This window comes from Colletotrichum acutatum (genome assembly GCF_030867785.1).
Source record: "Colletotrichum acutatum strain CBS 112980 chromosome Unknown BDZ83scaffold_118, whole genome shotgun sequence".
Lineage (NCBI taxonomy): Eukaryota > Fungi > Ascomycota > Sordariomycetes > Glomerellales > Glomerellaceae > Colletotrichum > Colletotrichum acutatum.
This window is the reverse complement of record NW_026849112.1, coordinates 12,741-29,349: the sequence shown is the minus strand read 5'-3', so window position 1 is coordinate 29,349 and position 16,609 is coordinate 12,741. Positions and strand designations below refer to the sequence as shown.

The window sequence follows — 16,609 nt, the reverse complement described above, 5'->3', positions numbered from 1 at the left end:
AGGCAAGGAATTTTAGTGCCCGTCTTCCAACACATGTTGTCTCCGCAAATGATGTTCTTCACATTCGCACAACGATCCTCATCGGGTTAGACTGCAGTCTAAGTTAATGGGTTGCCTAAAATCCAGAAGAGGCTTCCGCTCATCACACTCAAGAAATCTTGCATTCCCGTCACCAAGGTCCAGTAAAGCTGTTAATCATAATATCTTACCTCACACCGCTTGTTTAAATTCAACCCTCAACCCTCATCTTCCAAGATGGCCTCGCCTCCAGATGACATTGCAGCCTCGCTCGCTGCATATTGCTCATTCATCTCAGCGCAGAACCGCCGCGCTCTCGAGATATACGTACCATTCATTGCTACCGCGGTCCCTGACGATCTGGAAGACGACGATGAAGTCGAAGAACTTCGCCTGGACGGCCTCAATACGCTTCTTGACACCAATCTCAAAGACCTTGGCGTTTCAGATCCCGGCGAGATTCTTGCACGTTTCGATGAGCTGGCGCCGAAGATTGGCCTCGACGGTACTTACGTGATGCAAGAGCACGAGGGCACCTCTGAGGAACGTGATGCTATTCGTCGCGAGTACCTATTCGTTATCGAGGAGAGTCTGAAGCGAAAGTCTAGAGAGGACGTGCGAGATTCCATCTCAATTCCCGAGGACTTTCGCGCGCTGGCCGGGCTTGTTGACGGTATTGTGGGCTACGGGCTGCCCGTCTTTCGGAACAGGGCCCATCCGGCCTTCTGGTGGGGTTGCCGAGATGATCTGTGCCCGCACGCGGGGAGGGTGATGACGCCTGAAGATTTGACGCAACATGCGGCTCTCCCGGAGTGCTGGCAAATCGCGGGAGGATGGGCGCCAGGTACAGGGCCTGACGCCAACTTCAGCATTGTGTATAGCCGGGAGTCTGACGAAGATCCTTGGAAGTGGAGATACACTCTTTCCACATTGGATCACGGCTTGCAGATCTTTGAGAGGATTCCAGAAGTTTTGGCTTGGTACGCGCATTTCAGGCAATCCGACGAAGTTCCCGGGCCTGACGAGCTGGACGCCAACACTCTCCTTTTCAGTCAGATTTAGCCATGGTTTGTGGCCTCAAAGTCAAAGTGAATGAAGAGGAAATGATTGCTAGAATAAATGACTTCAACACCATGATATACAGGCGATCTCAGTGAGGCCTACATCTTTTTGTCAACTCACTCCCCATTAGTTCACAATGCTTACATAGAACGGCTCTGTGGAACAACTCATCAATTTGATCAGGTCGCTATGTGTTATGTGTAACCACGAAGGGAAAATGGGGAGTACTGTCAAAAAATTTGTTGAGGAAGTCAATAGGTCGGGTCTTTTAGGGCCTTCACATACTTACTCTGCAATGCTGGTGAAAATGACACATGAATAATCATGAGCAAAAGGTGGTTGAGAGGATCGGCGACGTGGCAGCACCAAGTTGCAGAGACCGTGAACCCACTTAACAGTACAAGACTTTTTTCAAAAGCGATAATCATCGTTAGGAGGTAGTATTAGCTTCAGATGACCTCCTACCTGAGGCAGGTGTTCTTTTCCCAAGGTGCCGCTGGATAAGTCAAATCCTCAGAGGGGAAATCCTTCGGCACTAAGCTAGGTGTTCCACATATTTTGATAATTCGAAGGCGCATGACTTTTCCTATGTACAGTTCCTCGTATTTCCTTTTCTGATTGCACGGTAATTATTGATTTGTTTGACTTCGCTAAGGCATGTTTGATCTTACAGCTTATGCACGTAATATTGCCTCAAGGAAACAAGGTAGATCGTGGCCAATTGATGTAAGTCAGCCTTGGCCAGCGTCCGACTAGCGAATGTCCTTCCCGAGGCAATATCTTGCGGGTCCTCATAGGCAGACCTGCAGTTGAATGGACTGTCGTAAGCCCACCATCTTACGAGCGGTGTGGAAGATCTGGGCACAAACAGGACACATACATATGCGGAATGTAGACAAGAGACTAAAATGTCATTACATTACCATATTGAAACACGTTTCGAAGTACTGCCGAAGGTTGATGGACATCAATATAAATAGGACGAAGCCTCCCATGGTAACTTAACCATTTCAAATCCAGATGCTCACGAAATAATTTGTGCGTTCTTACGGTAACTTTGTTACCAACCTTCCTCATTCTAACCAAAGCCAACTTCGAAATGATCATCCGGGCCATCCTCAAAACAACGGTTCTTGCTGCTGGTGCAATAGCAGCAACCATCTCCGCCAGGAACGACGATGGCACCAACAGTTTTCGTCTACGGGCCAACATGCTTTACCCCGATTCCCCGGGCAATGGGCCTGTTATCCAGGGTTACGAGCTCGGCTATGTCTCCGGTGCCGCATGTCAGGCCACCGTGATCCTGGTACCCGAGAGTCAAGGGTCCGTATTTTCTGCCAATAATAATACCATTGGCGTTTACCTTGACGGCGACTCACCCTCCTTTGCCGGCATGGTGGTGCCCTGGCGCGGGCCTGCGATGGTACCCAGCGGTAGGCCCGTGGAGCTGAAGTGCGAAGATGGTACACAAGGTCTCACTCTCAATGATAACGGCGTGTACTATCCCGGGGAAATGGGTCCGGATTTTAATGGTGCGTTCATGGTGTGCGAGGATGTAGGTTACCCGTTTCTGAGCTTCTATGGTTGGGGTCAGAGGCCTCTTTGGGGTTGTACTGTAATTCAGCTTCTTCCTGTTCACTGAACCCGAAAGGAAGACTCCCTGCCATCCGATAGCTGAGGAACTAATTTGCTGAAACCTGCCCGTACGGCCGTTGCCACTTCAAATCTTGGACAAGCGCTTTCTTCTCATGTTCTGCATCGACACGATGCTAAAGGGAGTTTTTGCGCATGAGCGAGCAACGTCGTGTTGACGCACAAATATCATGTCAACCATTGTTTTTCTCCTTAATTCGCACTGTATGTAGAGGTAGATAGCATTTGATAGCCGACGTAGGCGCCCTTAGCCCTTGCGGGTTGAACCGGCGTTAAACAATCAAATAAAAAAACAAACAAATTGATGATAGAAAAAGTTCCTTCACGGCAGGTTTCAAGGAATATAGGGCGTGACTAAGGGGGTCCTTGTGTCGCTAGGGTCTCTATTAGCGACCGCTAACACTGTAGCACCAGACCGGAGCAAGAGCGAGCTACGACGCCATTGGGGTACATGTCTACAGACGCACTCTTAGATATGAGCAGAGATTAACGCCACGGACTGTATACATTTTGTGGTCATCCAAAAGTACGAACAGAGGACGATCTTCAAGAGGATTTGAAAAACCCATCCAAGTTTCCGGAAACATATCTTCTTGGGATACGGTCGTAACGGAAACCTGATAAACCTGAAATTGTGTTGGACAAATGGTACTCCGTATTCAGGGTTTTGGTCTACTTAAGTGTCCTGGAAGCTAAGGAGTAAAGAATTGTTGCATACATATTGATGTGTGGGTCGGATTTCAACCCATGTCATAATCTGACCCTGTAGCCAACTCGTCTCTGTGCTCATCTGATTCAGGCTCGAAGCTATGATCTTTCTCGCTTTCAGTTCCGTCAGGTTTCTCCTCCATCTCCTTCCCGCATGCGGGAATATTGTGACAGGTACTGATAGGAGGAGAGTCTGTGTTATATCTGAGTGAGTCTTGAGCGTGCATCTAACATGCCACAGTACTATACTTACTCCGCGGACTTGGTGATCTTCGGGCTTTCACTCTGTCGTTGTGTTCTTTCACCCAGCTCTGCTTAGCTGGGGTGTTCTTCGGAGATGTGACTAAGTAGTATTGGTATCTTAGATTGTTTGAACACAGGGGAAAGAGCACGTCCTCGTTTACATACCTGGCCGAGCGTGTTCACGAACAATATCATCATCGCTGGTAAAGGCGACGCCACAACTTCGGAAGTGCGCAGCTGCTACACCCTTTTCGAAGGGATCCCTTTTGAAAATTGGACTATGGCAGCCTCTACCCATATTTGGACAGGAGAGAATGTAGAAATTGGTGTCGTCGTTGAGCTTGTAGGAAAAGACAAAGTTATCGGGGTAGAACCGTGTGATTGATGACGTCAAGACGCGTGTGTTGTTCTTCTGTCTAGCACGTTGAACGCGCTTGGTGTTCTGCTTCTTCAACTTAAGCTTCTTGCGTTCATTTTGAGGCAACATCTTTCGAAGCGGCTTCTTGGTTGATGGGGCAGAGTATGATCTCTGTACTGGGGTATCTTTCGAGCTCTCAAGGCCATGGCCCCGCCCGCGTCTCTTATTTGAGTCTGAACGGTGGTGGCTTAGCACCGAGAAAGAAGGACTACGAGATTCCAAGTGATGATCTGTGATCTTTTCAGTCTGTTCTGGAGAAGAATCGTCTGATAACTGCCGTAATTGTTAGCGATACGAAGTGAAGGATAGGCCGTGGAGTCTGGTTGAGTACCACTATCGGAGTGCCATTGGACTGATCAAGTTCAGGCGGTATAACGAACATCGATTGCTTTGAAGGTCCATAGTCCAATGACGAGAATATGAACCCTCGAACCTGGTCGAGATAGAGATTGCTGACGTTACAGAGAAAGTTGTTCTCAATCTGAGCAACGATAGACTCTTTCTCATGAGGGGGGAATCGATTCGGCGTCTCGGATAGGAGTTTGTTGCGCACTTTTTTCCTGAAGTCTTCGTATTTATCGACGAGTACTTTCATCTCCCGGTTCAGTTGATGTTCGAGATGGCCATTGTACTGCTGTATCAGCCTTTCAATATATTCTACAGTGTCCCGAGAGGTTGAGGATGTCATCGGCAGGTCTTTATCCATGATGAAAAGGTAAGATTTGTCTTGTGGCGAGTTGTAGAGAGAATTTGACTGATAGGTGCAAGATATGGCAGATGACTCTCTTGCGACACATTTATCAAGAGTTTGGAAATTTTCAATTGCTTGTGACATGAGTAGTACCAGACAACCAAGATCAGGTTTGTCTCAACTTTTCCTATGTTTGCCTCTAATTAGACGCAGTCGATATTTATAAAGTAGCCTGCAATGCACAGATCAATGTCTTCAGTTGCTTTATTTGTTGTTTCCCTTATTTTCGCGGCAAAACAAGCAGACGTATCGCAAGCAGACCAAAACAAGGAAACATTAGCTGCAAGGGCGTTCTACCCCGGTGGTTTCCCAACCGCCGTGAAATTTCGTACGCAAACATTCAACCTGTTTGTCTCATATAAGCATTTCCCTGCAGCTTTCCCCGATTATTTCGATGAAAACAATAAGATTTACTGCGGAGCCTTGAAAGCCTTAAGGTTCTCGATGTTTCCTGCTAGTCTTTCGAACTGCCGCAATGGCCCGCAATGGCCCCTTTATCACAAACCTTTACTTTATAATTATCCTCCATTGTACCGTTGCGAAGTTTGGGCTCTCAGTGATATGTTGTTTGCTTAATAAGCCATAGTGCCCACCTACCTCGACTTGAGGGGTCTCAAGAATCGATCGAGACCAACCTACACTCTCTTCTGATCCAGCACTTCAACCGCACTTTCCGGCCTCAAGCTCCCAAGTATTCTAAGATCATTTCCTATATGACGATATGGACTCTTCAGAGATCCCTTCAGCGTAGGTGACAAGACCTTCTATCCGATACCATCGCACGAACACGTTTAAATGGTAGCCACTTTCCGTACATCTGACAAGATGATGTAGGATATTGGGCTGGGATTGGGGCAGCACCGCAATCAGAGTCAGTCTACTCGTTTTCCAAGGTGGTGAGCGGATTATACAAGAAGTATTCAACACAGAATCTCATCCCGGGCACGATGAGCGGTACCAAAAGGGTGCATTCAACTCGGCCCTGTATCTAGACGGCAAGGGCGACGTGTATCCTGGTGAAAGAATGGACGACAATCGAATTGCCACCCCATCCAAGGAACTTTTCAGTATGAATTCAACCGCCAGCAATAGTTTCAAGGCTATCAATAAGAGCCTGAACCGGGTGAAAAGCAGTAGCTCCCGAGAGCTTATTTACAAAGGAATGGAGGCCATCGCCAGAGCTGTTCTTCAACAAGTACAAAGTCACTGCCAAGGAGGGTATTTGCACGGTCGCATGCTCAGCGGGGTCAAGATCCGTCGGATTGGGCTGTCCTATCCAGCATTCTGGAGGCAAGAGGAGCGTACCTTCTACGAACATATCATTCGAAGAGTCATGCCTGAGTTCCCGAACATTTTCACAAACGACACAGATGTGGACTTCCATGTGGAAAGTCTGGCTTCAGCCCACAACTTATTCTGGAACCAACGCCTCCACAATAAGGTTCTTCAAATCTCCGACAAACCTACATTGTTAGTCTTCTTGGACTTTGGCGGCTACACGTTGGTAGGTATCTAGCCCACCTTGCAACCCTCATTTGGAGCCGCGTCCGAAACGAGATAATACTTACATCTCCACCAGAACGGCTGCATGTTTAGCATTGTCCAGGGTACGAAAGAGGTCTTTAGCTACTATAGAGTAGGCGACACATTCTGTAAGTCTGCGCTTCGATTGTCTTGTTAACACTGCTGTGGCGAAGCTTTGGCTGAAAGTTGTCTGCCCAGGCACAAGTGGCGGCACTCAATTGTGGGAGCGAGCCTTCGCAGACTTTGCAGCCAGATACTTTGAGATTCAGCAGGGATTCAAGCTGCCTCCAAGAGAGCGGACGCAGCTTTTGCAAAGCTTTCATCTGCAGATTAAGAAGTTCGACTCAGATGAGATCAATGATATGTCGCTGCATGTCACAGATCCGGAGAATGCAACGAGATCACGCACGGTGTATCTTACGGCAGCACAAGCTGGGCGATGCTTTTGGGACGGGATGAAGCAACCCATCGATCTGGCGAAGGAGAAAATTGCGGAGGCGGCGACTCTAAGCGACAGAGTTCGAGTTGTCGTTTCTGGCGGAAGCGGCAAGAGCTCCATCGTTCAGGCTCATGTCCATGATGCGTGCAGGAAAGCCAACATTGATGCTCCGTATCCTTTTTACGAAAAGGCAGGAGATAAAGAGTAATTACAGCAAAACCAGAGCTACTCTCGAACCTTATGTCTGCTGACTTATGCTGTAGTTCATGGAATATTTCCAAAGGTGCGGCAATTGCCACGGCAACTACTATGACGGGCCTCGAGTTCATGGAAAGAGGGGCAGCATTCGGAATCCAAGTTGGGTACATAAGGAACAGCGACGGGTCTACAGGGAGGAGAAATGAGTCAGCCGTCTCGAACAGGACAACCTTTTGGCAAGAAAAGGTCAAAGTCACTGTTGATGCAGTATGTACACCTACTTTTCTCAAATGCCATTGATGCATGTGAGCTTCAAGTTGTGAATGAACTCAAACGCATTCTACCTGACTCTCCTGAGGATTTGGAAACTGATATATTCACACAGAACCAATCTTATCCATTCACAACATGGTTTTCTGGGCAGAAATGTGTCAGGATCATATGTGATCCGTTCTTACAAGTCTCAGAACGCAGAGAGCAGCTCACAGCATCATTGAGCTACGATATACTCGAGCTGCCTCTTCCCAACAGAGGCTACTGGCGTTTCACACAATGCATCGTCTACGACGGTGACTCTATGGTCTTGTTGCTGCGCAGAGACTATTTGGGGAACAACAAAAATGCACGTACAGTCATAAGATCCGAGACTCCTTTCTCTTGTCCAATGTATTTTGAGAACTCTTCAAATTGCTTTTTGCTTGACACGGATGTGGATGATGGAGGCCGTGGTCTTCGACTTGATGAAGAGGGGAAGCTTACATGCTGCACTGAAGAGTCCGTGAGGGAACAGCTCAGAAGCCTGCAGAGGAGCACAAACAAAGATCATACACATCGCAAACGCCAGAGACAAGTCTCGGGACCATCGCCACGGACGAAGAAGCGACAACGTGGATGGAAGCCCACTGGTCATCTCCTTCCTTTCCAACCACCTCCAGCAGCAGGCTGCAAGTCACCACTGGTTGAAAGCACAAGAATCTTAGGTGTAGAGCTTCCCGGTGCTGGTAACGCTCATGACAGTAGTTCTGATTCCGATTACGAGCCTGTCAGTCATCCAGTGACGCCTCCTGAAAGGTTTATTGAGACAAGAAGCAGCTCATTACGGAAATCAAGCGAGTACACTCAGTCGTCATTCGAATTGGGAACTGAATACCCGGTAGCCTCCTCAGAAGACGACAGTGACAATGCTTACCTTGGCTCGTACTATTACGGGCTAACTGACAGCCTTTGAACGGTCGCAAAATCAGCTATTCCCCTTCCAACACCTTATCCGAACAGCATTGAGTCTAACAGTAGAAGTCGAACGAGGGACAAGATAGTTTGCTGGCCAATATACGCGCTCTCTTCTTTCTTCACACTGTTGCCATTCCAATAACCTCCTACGTAGACCTCTTGGAGTGTACTGTTCAAAGGAAAAAGAACGGGGGGTGTTACCACAAGTAAGATAATGGATACTAAGTTGTGATGTTGACAAAGTAGAAGTGATTTGTTTGGAATTTATTGTTCATGGAACGTGATTCAAGCAATGAGGCCTATCCGTCTTCTTATAGGGGGCTATTTTCACTTGTAGGCGAACCGACACAGAGCATGACCCAGAGCCCGCCCGCGTCGCTTAATGACGCATACAAGCTTAGAGATACATTAAACATCCTTACAAGGTCTCGAACGGTTGCCATTTTAGCTGTAACGGGGCTTGTATAGGGTGTAAGCCTGGCAAAGCCGGCACAAGCTGTGGTTATTGGTGGCTTCGATAGAAGCGCATGTGTGAGAGCGACGACTTTGGATGCTATGTAGCATGACCTCTGTTCTATGGTGATTCATGCTGCATTACATCACTTTTGGTATTGAGGTCATATAAGATGATGCCCTCACATTGAGGTCATCCGTAGAGCGTTCTATCCCATCAACTATGGAATGGCGACAGTACATGTGTACGTGCTTTTATGAGGGTTGGTAGCTGATAATATGCTACTCCGAACCTGTTTCCCTTGTTTCCTTTAATCAGAAAAGTCGTAAAATACAAGAGTTGAAGAAAATTGGAGGACTGATGTACTTGGCGCCATTCCGGAGTTATTAAAATAAACGTAGCGAGGAGATTCAAAACAGCAACCCTTTCGATCTTGACTCCAAGTATGCTGCTGCGGTACCTGCGGAGGATGCTATATGAAGTTTGAACTCTGTTTGGCACTAGCATGATATGATAGAAGCATTGATGGCGTCCTGTGCCTACGTAAAGCAGGTATAGATATTGAAGCCACACACACCGTGTCTCTAATCCTCCACGGACTTCAGGTCTCGTCTCATTCTCCACTTTGGCCCGACCTTCATTTCTATATACATGAGGGGAAGAAGAAGAGCACAAATGCCGCCAAGTAGAACATAACTCCAGCTGATGCGCAAGGCAGCTGTCATCCTGTCAATGAGACCCACCAAGAGGGCTGCCAGCAAGCATCGTACGAGGTTCGTCTGTGACTAGCATTAGCGTTTCCAAGTTTCGGTATAGTTCTGAAGAGCCAGTGACTCACACATGCTGTCGCGGCCGAGCTCCTACTTTGTAAAATATCGATCATGAGAGTCATGGTCGTATTGAGGATAGCAATCGACGTATACCCCACTAGAAGCGTCAGTTATGGAATCGCGACCTGACTAAGCATAAGTATGTAGCTTATGATAACGACTTACAGACAATCTGAAGGATGAGAGGGACAGCGATATGAACCCCTCGGTCGACACAAAATCCCCATGCTATCACAGCTCCGGAGAAGAGAACCAGCAACACCGGCATCGTCCTGAGACGTGCATACTCCTTGGGAAACAGGATAGCGCCATCGGATTCCACAACCTTTTTCTTAATACGAGCATAGTCACAATCGAGGAACTTGCCGGTAAGGGTGCTGCCAACGATCATGCCGAATCCCGTGGGTAGGTAACACAGACCGAGGGCGGTTTCAGACAGCCAAGGATAAACTTTGGCAAAGGAAGAGGCGACCGTCGTCACGACGGTGTTGTTGACTGCATAAACGACGCCCGTAAAGGTGAGGGTCATAGCAACGTCCGGATATACGAGGATGACGAAAGGATTGATTGATCGTTTGATGCCGGACTTGTTGCGCTGGGTCTTGTTCTTCCTTCGGGATCTACCTACTACGGGTAGGAGAGGGGTGTAGACCCCGCCTAGAGAGACGCTTCCGTTGCCAACGAGATTACGAAGAGTTTCCGGAAGGAACCTATAGAGGTGGGTAATTGTCAGCGCACTATATCGAGGAAGATAAGAAGGGCAATGACTTGTCCAGATTGCAAGGCGAAACCTACAATAGGATGAAGAGAAGGCAGCAAACAGCCATGATGACTTGGAACCAGAAAATGGAGCGCCACCCAAGTTTATCAGAAAGCGCACCACCAATGGCTGGAGCGATACAGGGCGAAAGCTAATAGTGTCAGCGACATGATAGGATAAGGTCCCTCCGGCATAGCTCTAGTAGCTGGCTAGACGTACCATAGGGCCCAGATTGAACGTGCCGAAGAATCCTCCCCTCTCTTCGGGAGTCGAAATGTCCCCGATGACACCCGCACCTGGTCCCCAACTGATCAGCGTCGCACGTAGAGTAGAATGAAGAAAAGGACGAGTTACCAAGAGCGATTGTGCTAGCGCAACCTGCAGCCTGCAAGCATCGGAGGACGATCAAGAGCCAGAAAGCGTCTGTAGGAATTACGGCTATTCCTATACACGCTCCGATCAGAATGGTCAAGCAGACTAGGAAGACCGGTCTCCTCCCGTAGCGGTCGGAGAGGGGTCCCCATAGCATCGGCGCTATTCAGGTATACGTGTTAGGTCATAGAGATTCACTGAATAGCTGGTAGGGTAGAGATCAGGGGGTAATGCTTTGCATGTCGTCTTTTACTTACAGACGCCCTGAGTTGCAAGAAAGGCTGTCACTGTCAAGTTCAGAAGCTCGATAGACTTGCCAAATGCTTCTGACAGCTTCGGGATAGCAGGTAGGTAAATGTTTGCCGGCAGCGGGCTACGCCGAATGTCAGATAGGCGGTGTGAGGCACGGAAAGACATTATTTACCTATAAAATCCCGCGACAGCGACTATTGCGACAATGAACCACTTCTCTGTGCGAGTGAAGATGCTATAGGGCTCCGCTGATGTGTTTACCTCCAGCGGAAGCACGAGGGTCTCCTGTCCGGGTTGAAGGTTCGGAGAAGGCGCAGCGCCGGTCCCGCGATCGGGGCCATCGGTTTTAGGTTCACCCATCGTGGGGCACAAGTCGGAGGCCGGAGATCGGGGAAGTGGAGGCTGTGATGGAACCGTCCGGACGGCTCAATGGATTTGGATTCTCTTGGCGGCGGGAATGGTTGAGGATAAGAGGAAGAGATGCCCCTTTGCAGTCCCCCTGCTGGCGAAATACCCTACCACCTCGGTCTACGAAAAAACTTGACCGATGACATTTTGGACCCCACGCAGGCCCAGAAATCGGCCAAAATATTTCGGCGCCGGTTTCGGAAAAGGCGAATAACGGCGGGTCTGCCGCGGCACGGCCATCCGAGAAGGGAGAGGGGCCACCCCCAGTTTCTTAGGCTATGGACGGTTCGCATTAGTTAGCCTGGACCGTCATTGATGTGATCCGCTGCTAGGCCTGCTAGGTAAGCGGACTGGCATATTGGCAGAGAGGCTCTTGGGTGGTGGATCTGTGTGGATTCGGCTCGTAGGGGCTTCAGGCCAGCCCGTGGTGATGTTTCCGGCGCATATCCGGGGGGGGGGAGGGGGGGCGGGCAAGTTTCAAGGTTAGTGATAAGGCTATCATAGGCTCATAGCAATCAGGAGGTCGGATATATCGGAGACTATGACCTTGAGATCTGGCAATCTCCTTTGCTTGTTTCTTATCACATCCAGAGACACAAGTTGCGGCTTCGAAGGGCCGAGGCCGATGAAATCTTGGCGCCCGGCTTCAACTTGGACAGACCTACGCTCGGAGAACCCTCACCTATCACGTTTACTTCGTCTAAGTTGAGCATATGGTGCCCTGTCCTCAATCGCCTGAGCGATCGGGCTCAATAACGCGTTTAAGAAACAAGAGACCTAGCTTCAAGGATAACCGAAAGACCGGTCGGCTCTAAACTCATCGAAAAGTGACAACCATCTTGTATGATTTCGAATCCAATATCTTGCGTCGCAATTTCCCATAACGAAACAGACCTGTAGTCATCACGACCACGAATGACCTTCCGGAGTAGCACAGGTTCCACAGGCTCAATCGACTCAGCAACTGGCTTCTCCAGAGACACCCTGTAGCAAGAACAAAGCATACATAAAGCAAGTGTTCTATCGAAGATGAGGGTAGAAGGGCTAGGAAGGCATCTTCTATCGTCGAGTTACATTCGACTGGTTGCAAGTGGGGGGCACTGCTCTGATTCCCATCGACGAGCGAGTCGTTACCAAGACGGTCAACATCTCTATCTTGTGGTGGTATATGAATGCGAATACGGTCCCGTGAGTGCCTATCTAACAGGGCGTCGTCCTTAACTCCTCTTCTAGCGGCGCAAAGAGTTCATCGCTGAGGTAGGGGGTAGAGTCACCTTCGAGATGTTAGGCGCAACGTATGGGGTTGCTGTGAGGGACTCGGCTCTGGTCCTCATCTTCTTTACCCTTCTGACGACGACTTTACCGGCCTACCAAGGACCAAGCACTGCCCGAGGATCTTCTTATACCACTGTGAAGGTCACTCTGTTCCCACAATTCTGCTCATGACTGGACCCTCGGCGAAGAAAGTGCGGGAGCAGCAGCCAGCGGGCCCTGATGAGAGGCTGTCTACGAGAAAATCAGTCTCTGGTGTTATATCAGCGATTTTTAGTCCAGCAGGTATTTGGGCAAGTTCTGTAGCGTATCCATCTCCTCCACGCTCTTCGGTAACATCGCAGCGACAAGCTACTCTGTAATCCACAGCTTCCAGCTCCTCCTCTCGTCCCTCTCCTGAAGGTCCGCACGTCTCTCCTGCTACGTGTATACACTGCAGATGACAGCGGTGATTCTCCTATGACATCCGTGCCGCCGCAGACTTCATCGCGAGTCTAGAGAACGTCGTCGCGTTCATACGGGATTGGTCTGCGGCCCTCCTTAGCGTCGATCGTGGTCCTCATCGACCACCTCTGATGCCGTGGCGTCAACTGCGCAAGGTACGATCCCGACGCCTGGGACGACGCCGCGAGGCTGCCGCTCGGCGTGGCTTCGTTTGGGTCGTGCGTCTCTTGCCTCGGCGTCGTCGTTCCCTGCATGGCGCAAATGTGGTGGATCGCCGAGACGGCCGGGAATATTGGGTGTAAGCTGACGTTTGTGGTGTCTAGGTTGCTGAATTTGACGATTAGATCGTTGGAAAGGAGGGTATCAGGGTGACGAAAAATAGCTCTCAAGAGTCGAGACCAGTGTGAACCGACCCGTGGCGGTGATGTCTAACGGGCCTGCTGTCGGATTGGAAGTCCAATTCGACCTCGCAGCAGCGCAGGGGCCACCTATTGATTATATAGTCAATTATCGCGGCCTACTTAACCTATGGTTAAAATCTCCTTTTTATATCTACGTAATAGATTAATATAGTTAATTAACCTATTTCGTTAACCTACGGTTCGAACTAATCGATTAATATCTTTATAATAAGGATATTAATATTAATTAATAGTTATTTTCTATTATTATAGATTAATAAAGTATTTTATATATAGAAGAGACGACCTCTTTAAATAGAACGCGATAAGAGAATTATATTAATTAACTTTATAAAAAGTAAGCGATAAAACGCGAATTTTTATAATAGAACGAAATAAAAGAATCGTAGCCCTTAACTATTTATAGAAGGTCGACGTTTATTATATTAAAAATAACCCCTATTAATTAACGGAAATATAGAAGCGACCGAGATACTATCGTTGCCTTTATATACCTTTTTTATTATTTAATTTTATTACGGTAAGCTCGCAATTAAAAAATAATAAATCTATATAGTAATAAAAATTATTTACGTAATAGTCTATATAACGATTATTTATTTAATTAACCTGCGCAATATACGAGCCTTATTATATAATATAAAAAGGTACCCCGCGACTAATAAAAAAGAAGATTTTTAAAATATTTTTTAAAGAGGAGTTAGATTTTATTAATATTTAGTTTTATATAGAAGTTACGAAGTATAGCAAAGTTAGCGACGTATAAAAAGGTCTATTATTATAAGGATTTTATAAATACGACCTCGAGGCCCGCGATTTAAATAATCCCCTCGTAACCCCTTTAACTACTCCTAAAGTATTATTATAGAATACTATATAAAAGGCGTTACGAAGAGAAAAAAAAGGATTTAGAGATTATAATAATCGGGGCCCGGTAATTATAAACTTCGAGTAAATGATTAACTTTTTAATACTTTAATATTTTTATTTAAATTAAAAAAAAGGCTATATATTACGTTAAAAAAAAAAAAAAGAACCTTTTAAAGGACCGCTAAGGGGCTCCTTTTTATATTACTAGCCCTAGGTATAAAATTAGAATTCAAAAAGGTAAAAGTAAATTACTAACTAATAGTAATTCGTTTAATATATATATACGCCTTTGGTTTTAATTTAAAAAAAAACGCTATATAATCGAACGTTATTAGCTATTGAAAATCTATTTTTAAGTTAATTAACTAAATATAAAAGGGTAAAAAGAAAACCTAAAAAAAATAGTAATAATTAAAAAAAAGAAATAAATAGTAACGAGCTTAGGTAAAAAAGGAGAAAAGGTAGAAGTTTTTAAACTTTAATAAATCTAGCGAATAAGATATTATATTATTAAAGCTAACGAGTAGCGCTAAAACGACCTATTAAAATTAAATATATTAACTATTACGAATAGGAATATAAACTAAGTATAACTAGAGGCGAGTTAAAATATAGTTAAAAAGAAAAGATCTTTATATTATACGAATAGTAATAATTAACCCGGATTATTAAGGAAAATGGACGTTTAGAGATTTTAATAATCTTAATAGTAATAAATAGATACGGTATTAATATATATTATAAATTATATAAGCGGAGAGGGCTCGAAGGGTAACCCCTATTTTATAAAGTCGTTAGTAATTTAGGCAATTAAAAAACGAATAGTTTATTAACGCTAATCTAATCGTTATAAAGGAAATAAATAATTCCTTTATTACCGAGGCGTTTTACTAACCTAGGGGGTAAAATAAAGAGTTTATAAACGCTCGTAGTTATAGTACCGCTAACGATTTTATATTATAGATTAAAATTAAATTAATTAAATAGTATTAAAATATAAGAGTTTAGTAAACGAGTAAATTAACTAAACTTTTTATTAAAAATTATTAACGGTAATATTTTAGTACCTACGGTAGTACGAACTATAGAGATTATATAAGAAAGATAATAATTAGCGATTTTATTTATTTTCGTAATTAACTTAGCGACGTTATTAATACGCAGCCTATCTTTAATTTATTAAAGGAGTACGAAATTAACTATATAAAGTTAATATAATTACTTTAATACGCAGGAGATATATAAAAAAAGCGACTTAACGGTCGTTAATATATAATAATTTACCGACTTTATAAAGATCTTTTTTAAAAAAAAATTATATTTTAGAGGGAAATACGAGGTATTATAAGAGACCTTTACGATATTCTATAATTATTATAAAAAAGTTAATATCCGAGAGTAATAATACTATTTAGTAATTAACGTCGTATTAATTAATAAAGCTAAAGAGTATTATTATTAAGCGGTATATACTATTAATCGAACCGATTTTCTTATTATTATTAATATAATCAAAGTCGTTTTAAAACCTAAGATAGGAGTCTAGAGCTCTATCCGAGCTAAGGGTACTTTTATTTAAATCTATAACTAGGACTATAAAAAGAAAGTGAGACTAGAGATTTTTAAAGAGCTTATTAACTATATTAATAAACTAACGAAGACGTAACTAAATAAAGGATAAATAAATAAAAGGTTAGATATTTTATACCGCTATATAGAGAGTTTAGAGGCTAAAATAACCTTATATTAACCCCTTAATAATTATAAATCTCTACTCGAGGCTAAGATCTAGTTTTAATATAAAACTAGAATACTTATTAAGTAAACTTTTAATTTTATAATAGCCTTTATTAATAATACTAAGTTAACTATATATATAAAATAAAAAGAGACGCTAATATAGTAGCTACTAAGTTAAAAAATAAATTTATTAATTAGCCGCGGTTTAATTTAAATCGAAGTAATAGAACGGAAAGTATTTATTTATAAAAAGGACGGCTATTAATTTAGTAATTACTTTAAAAAAGAGCGTACTAAATTATATAAATAGTATAAAAAGTCGAGGGGAACGTAGGTAAGACTAGCTTAAATTAATTTAATTAGTTCTTTATTATTTATAAGGGTAGCTAATAAACGGCATAGACGGTATTATTAATAACTAAGGAGTCGATTTTAAAGAAGTAAAAAATAAAGAAAATCTAACCCTATATATATAAAGATCGATTATAACGAATTTAATAATATTAACTATTCTTTTTTTGCTTTATTAACTTTAAAAAGA

At 44.6% G+C, this 16,609-nt stretch overlaps 6 protein-coding genes across 6 annotated transcripts; 4 read left to right on the top strand and 2 right to left on the bottom strand.

Annotated features, from left to right (window-relative positions):
- The first annotated feature begins 157 nt into the window (after positions 1–157).
- Positions 158–1,573, top strand: BDZ83DRAFT_635168 (uncharacterized protein). Its single transcript, XM_060509153.1, has one exon. The coding sequence runs from the start codon at positions 256–258 to the stop codon at positions 1,078–1,080; it is 825 nt and encodes a 274-aa protein (XP_060360436.1). The 5' UTR covers positions 158–255; the 3' UTR covers positions 1,081–1,573.
- A 528-nt stretch (positions 1,574–2,101) lies between these two features.
- Positions 2,102–3,047, top strand: BDZ83DRAFT_635167 (uncharacterized protein). The gene has a single exon (XM_060509152.1). It carries the CDS (start codon positions 2,180–2,182, stop codon positions 2,720–2,722), a length of 543 nt encoding a protein of 180 aa, XP_060360435.1. The 5' UTR covers positions 2,102–2,179; the 3' UTR covers positions 2,723–3,047.
- A 426-nt stretch (positions 3,048–3,473) lies between these two features.
- Positions 3,474–4,808, bottom strand: BDZ83DRAFT_655667 (uncharacterized protein; the record flags this gene model as incomplete). The annotated part of the gene is made up of 4 exons (XM_060510815.1): positions 3,474–3,634; positions 3,695–3,784; positions 3,850–4,375; positions 4,434–4,808. The coding sequence occupies 4 exons, from the start codon at positions 4,806–4,808 to the stop codon at positions 3,474–3,476; spliced, it is 1,152 nt and encodes a 383-aa protein (XP_060360434.1).
- Positions 4,809–5,574: 766 nt separating this feature from the next.
- On the top strand, positions 5,575–7,024 carry BDZ83DRAFT_756127 (uncharacterized protein; the record flags this gene model as incomplete). The annotated part of the gene is made up of 4 exons (XM_060514704.1): positions 5,575–5,600; positions 5,688–6,357; positions 6,433–6,505; positions 6,576–7,024. 4 exons carry the CDS (start codon positions 5,575–5,577, stop codon positions 7,022–7,024), a joined length of 1,218 nt encoding a protein of 405 aa, XP_060360433.1.
- Positions 7,025–8,894: 1,870 nt separating this feature from the next.
- On the bottom strand, positions 8,895–11,439 carry BDZ83DRAFT_635164 (major facilitator superfamily domain-containing protein). Its single transcript, XM_060509151.1, has 9 exons — positions 11,085–11,439; positions 10,918–11,033; positions 10,643–10,822; positions 10,508–10,584; positions 10,324–10,439; positions 9,694–10,238; positions 9,537–9,625; positions 9,065–9,477; positions 8,895–8,990 (listed from the first exon to the last, which is right to left on the bottom strand). The coding sequence occupies exons 1-8, from the start codon at positions 11,270–11,272 to the stop codon at positions 9,283–9,285; spliced, it is 1,506 nt and encodes a 501-aa protein (XP_060360432.1). The 5' UTR covers positions 11,273–11,439; the 3' UTR covers positions 8,895–8,990; positions 9,065–9,282.
- Positions 11,440–13,180: 1,741 nt separating this feature from the next.
- On the top strand, positions 13,181–13,408 carry BDZ83DRAFT_587727 (uncharacterized protein; the record flags this gene model as incomplete). The annotated part of the gene is made up of 1 exon (XM_060506069.1): positions 13,181–13,408. A coding segment is annotated over one exon (228 nt), but the record flags the coding sequence as incomplete, so codon positions are not given.
- Between the last annotated feature and the right edge of the window lie 3,201 nt (positions 13,409–16,609).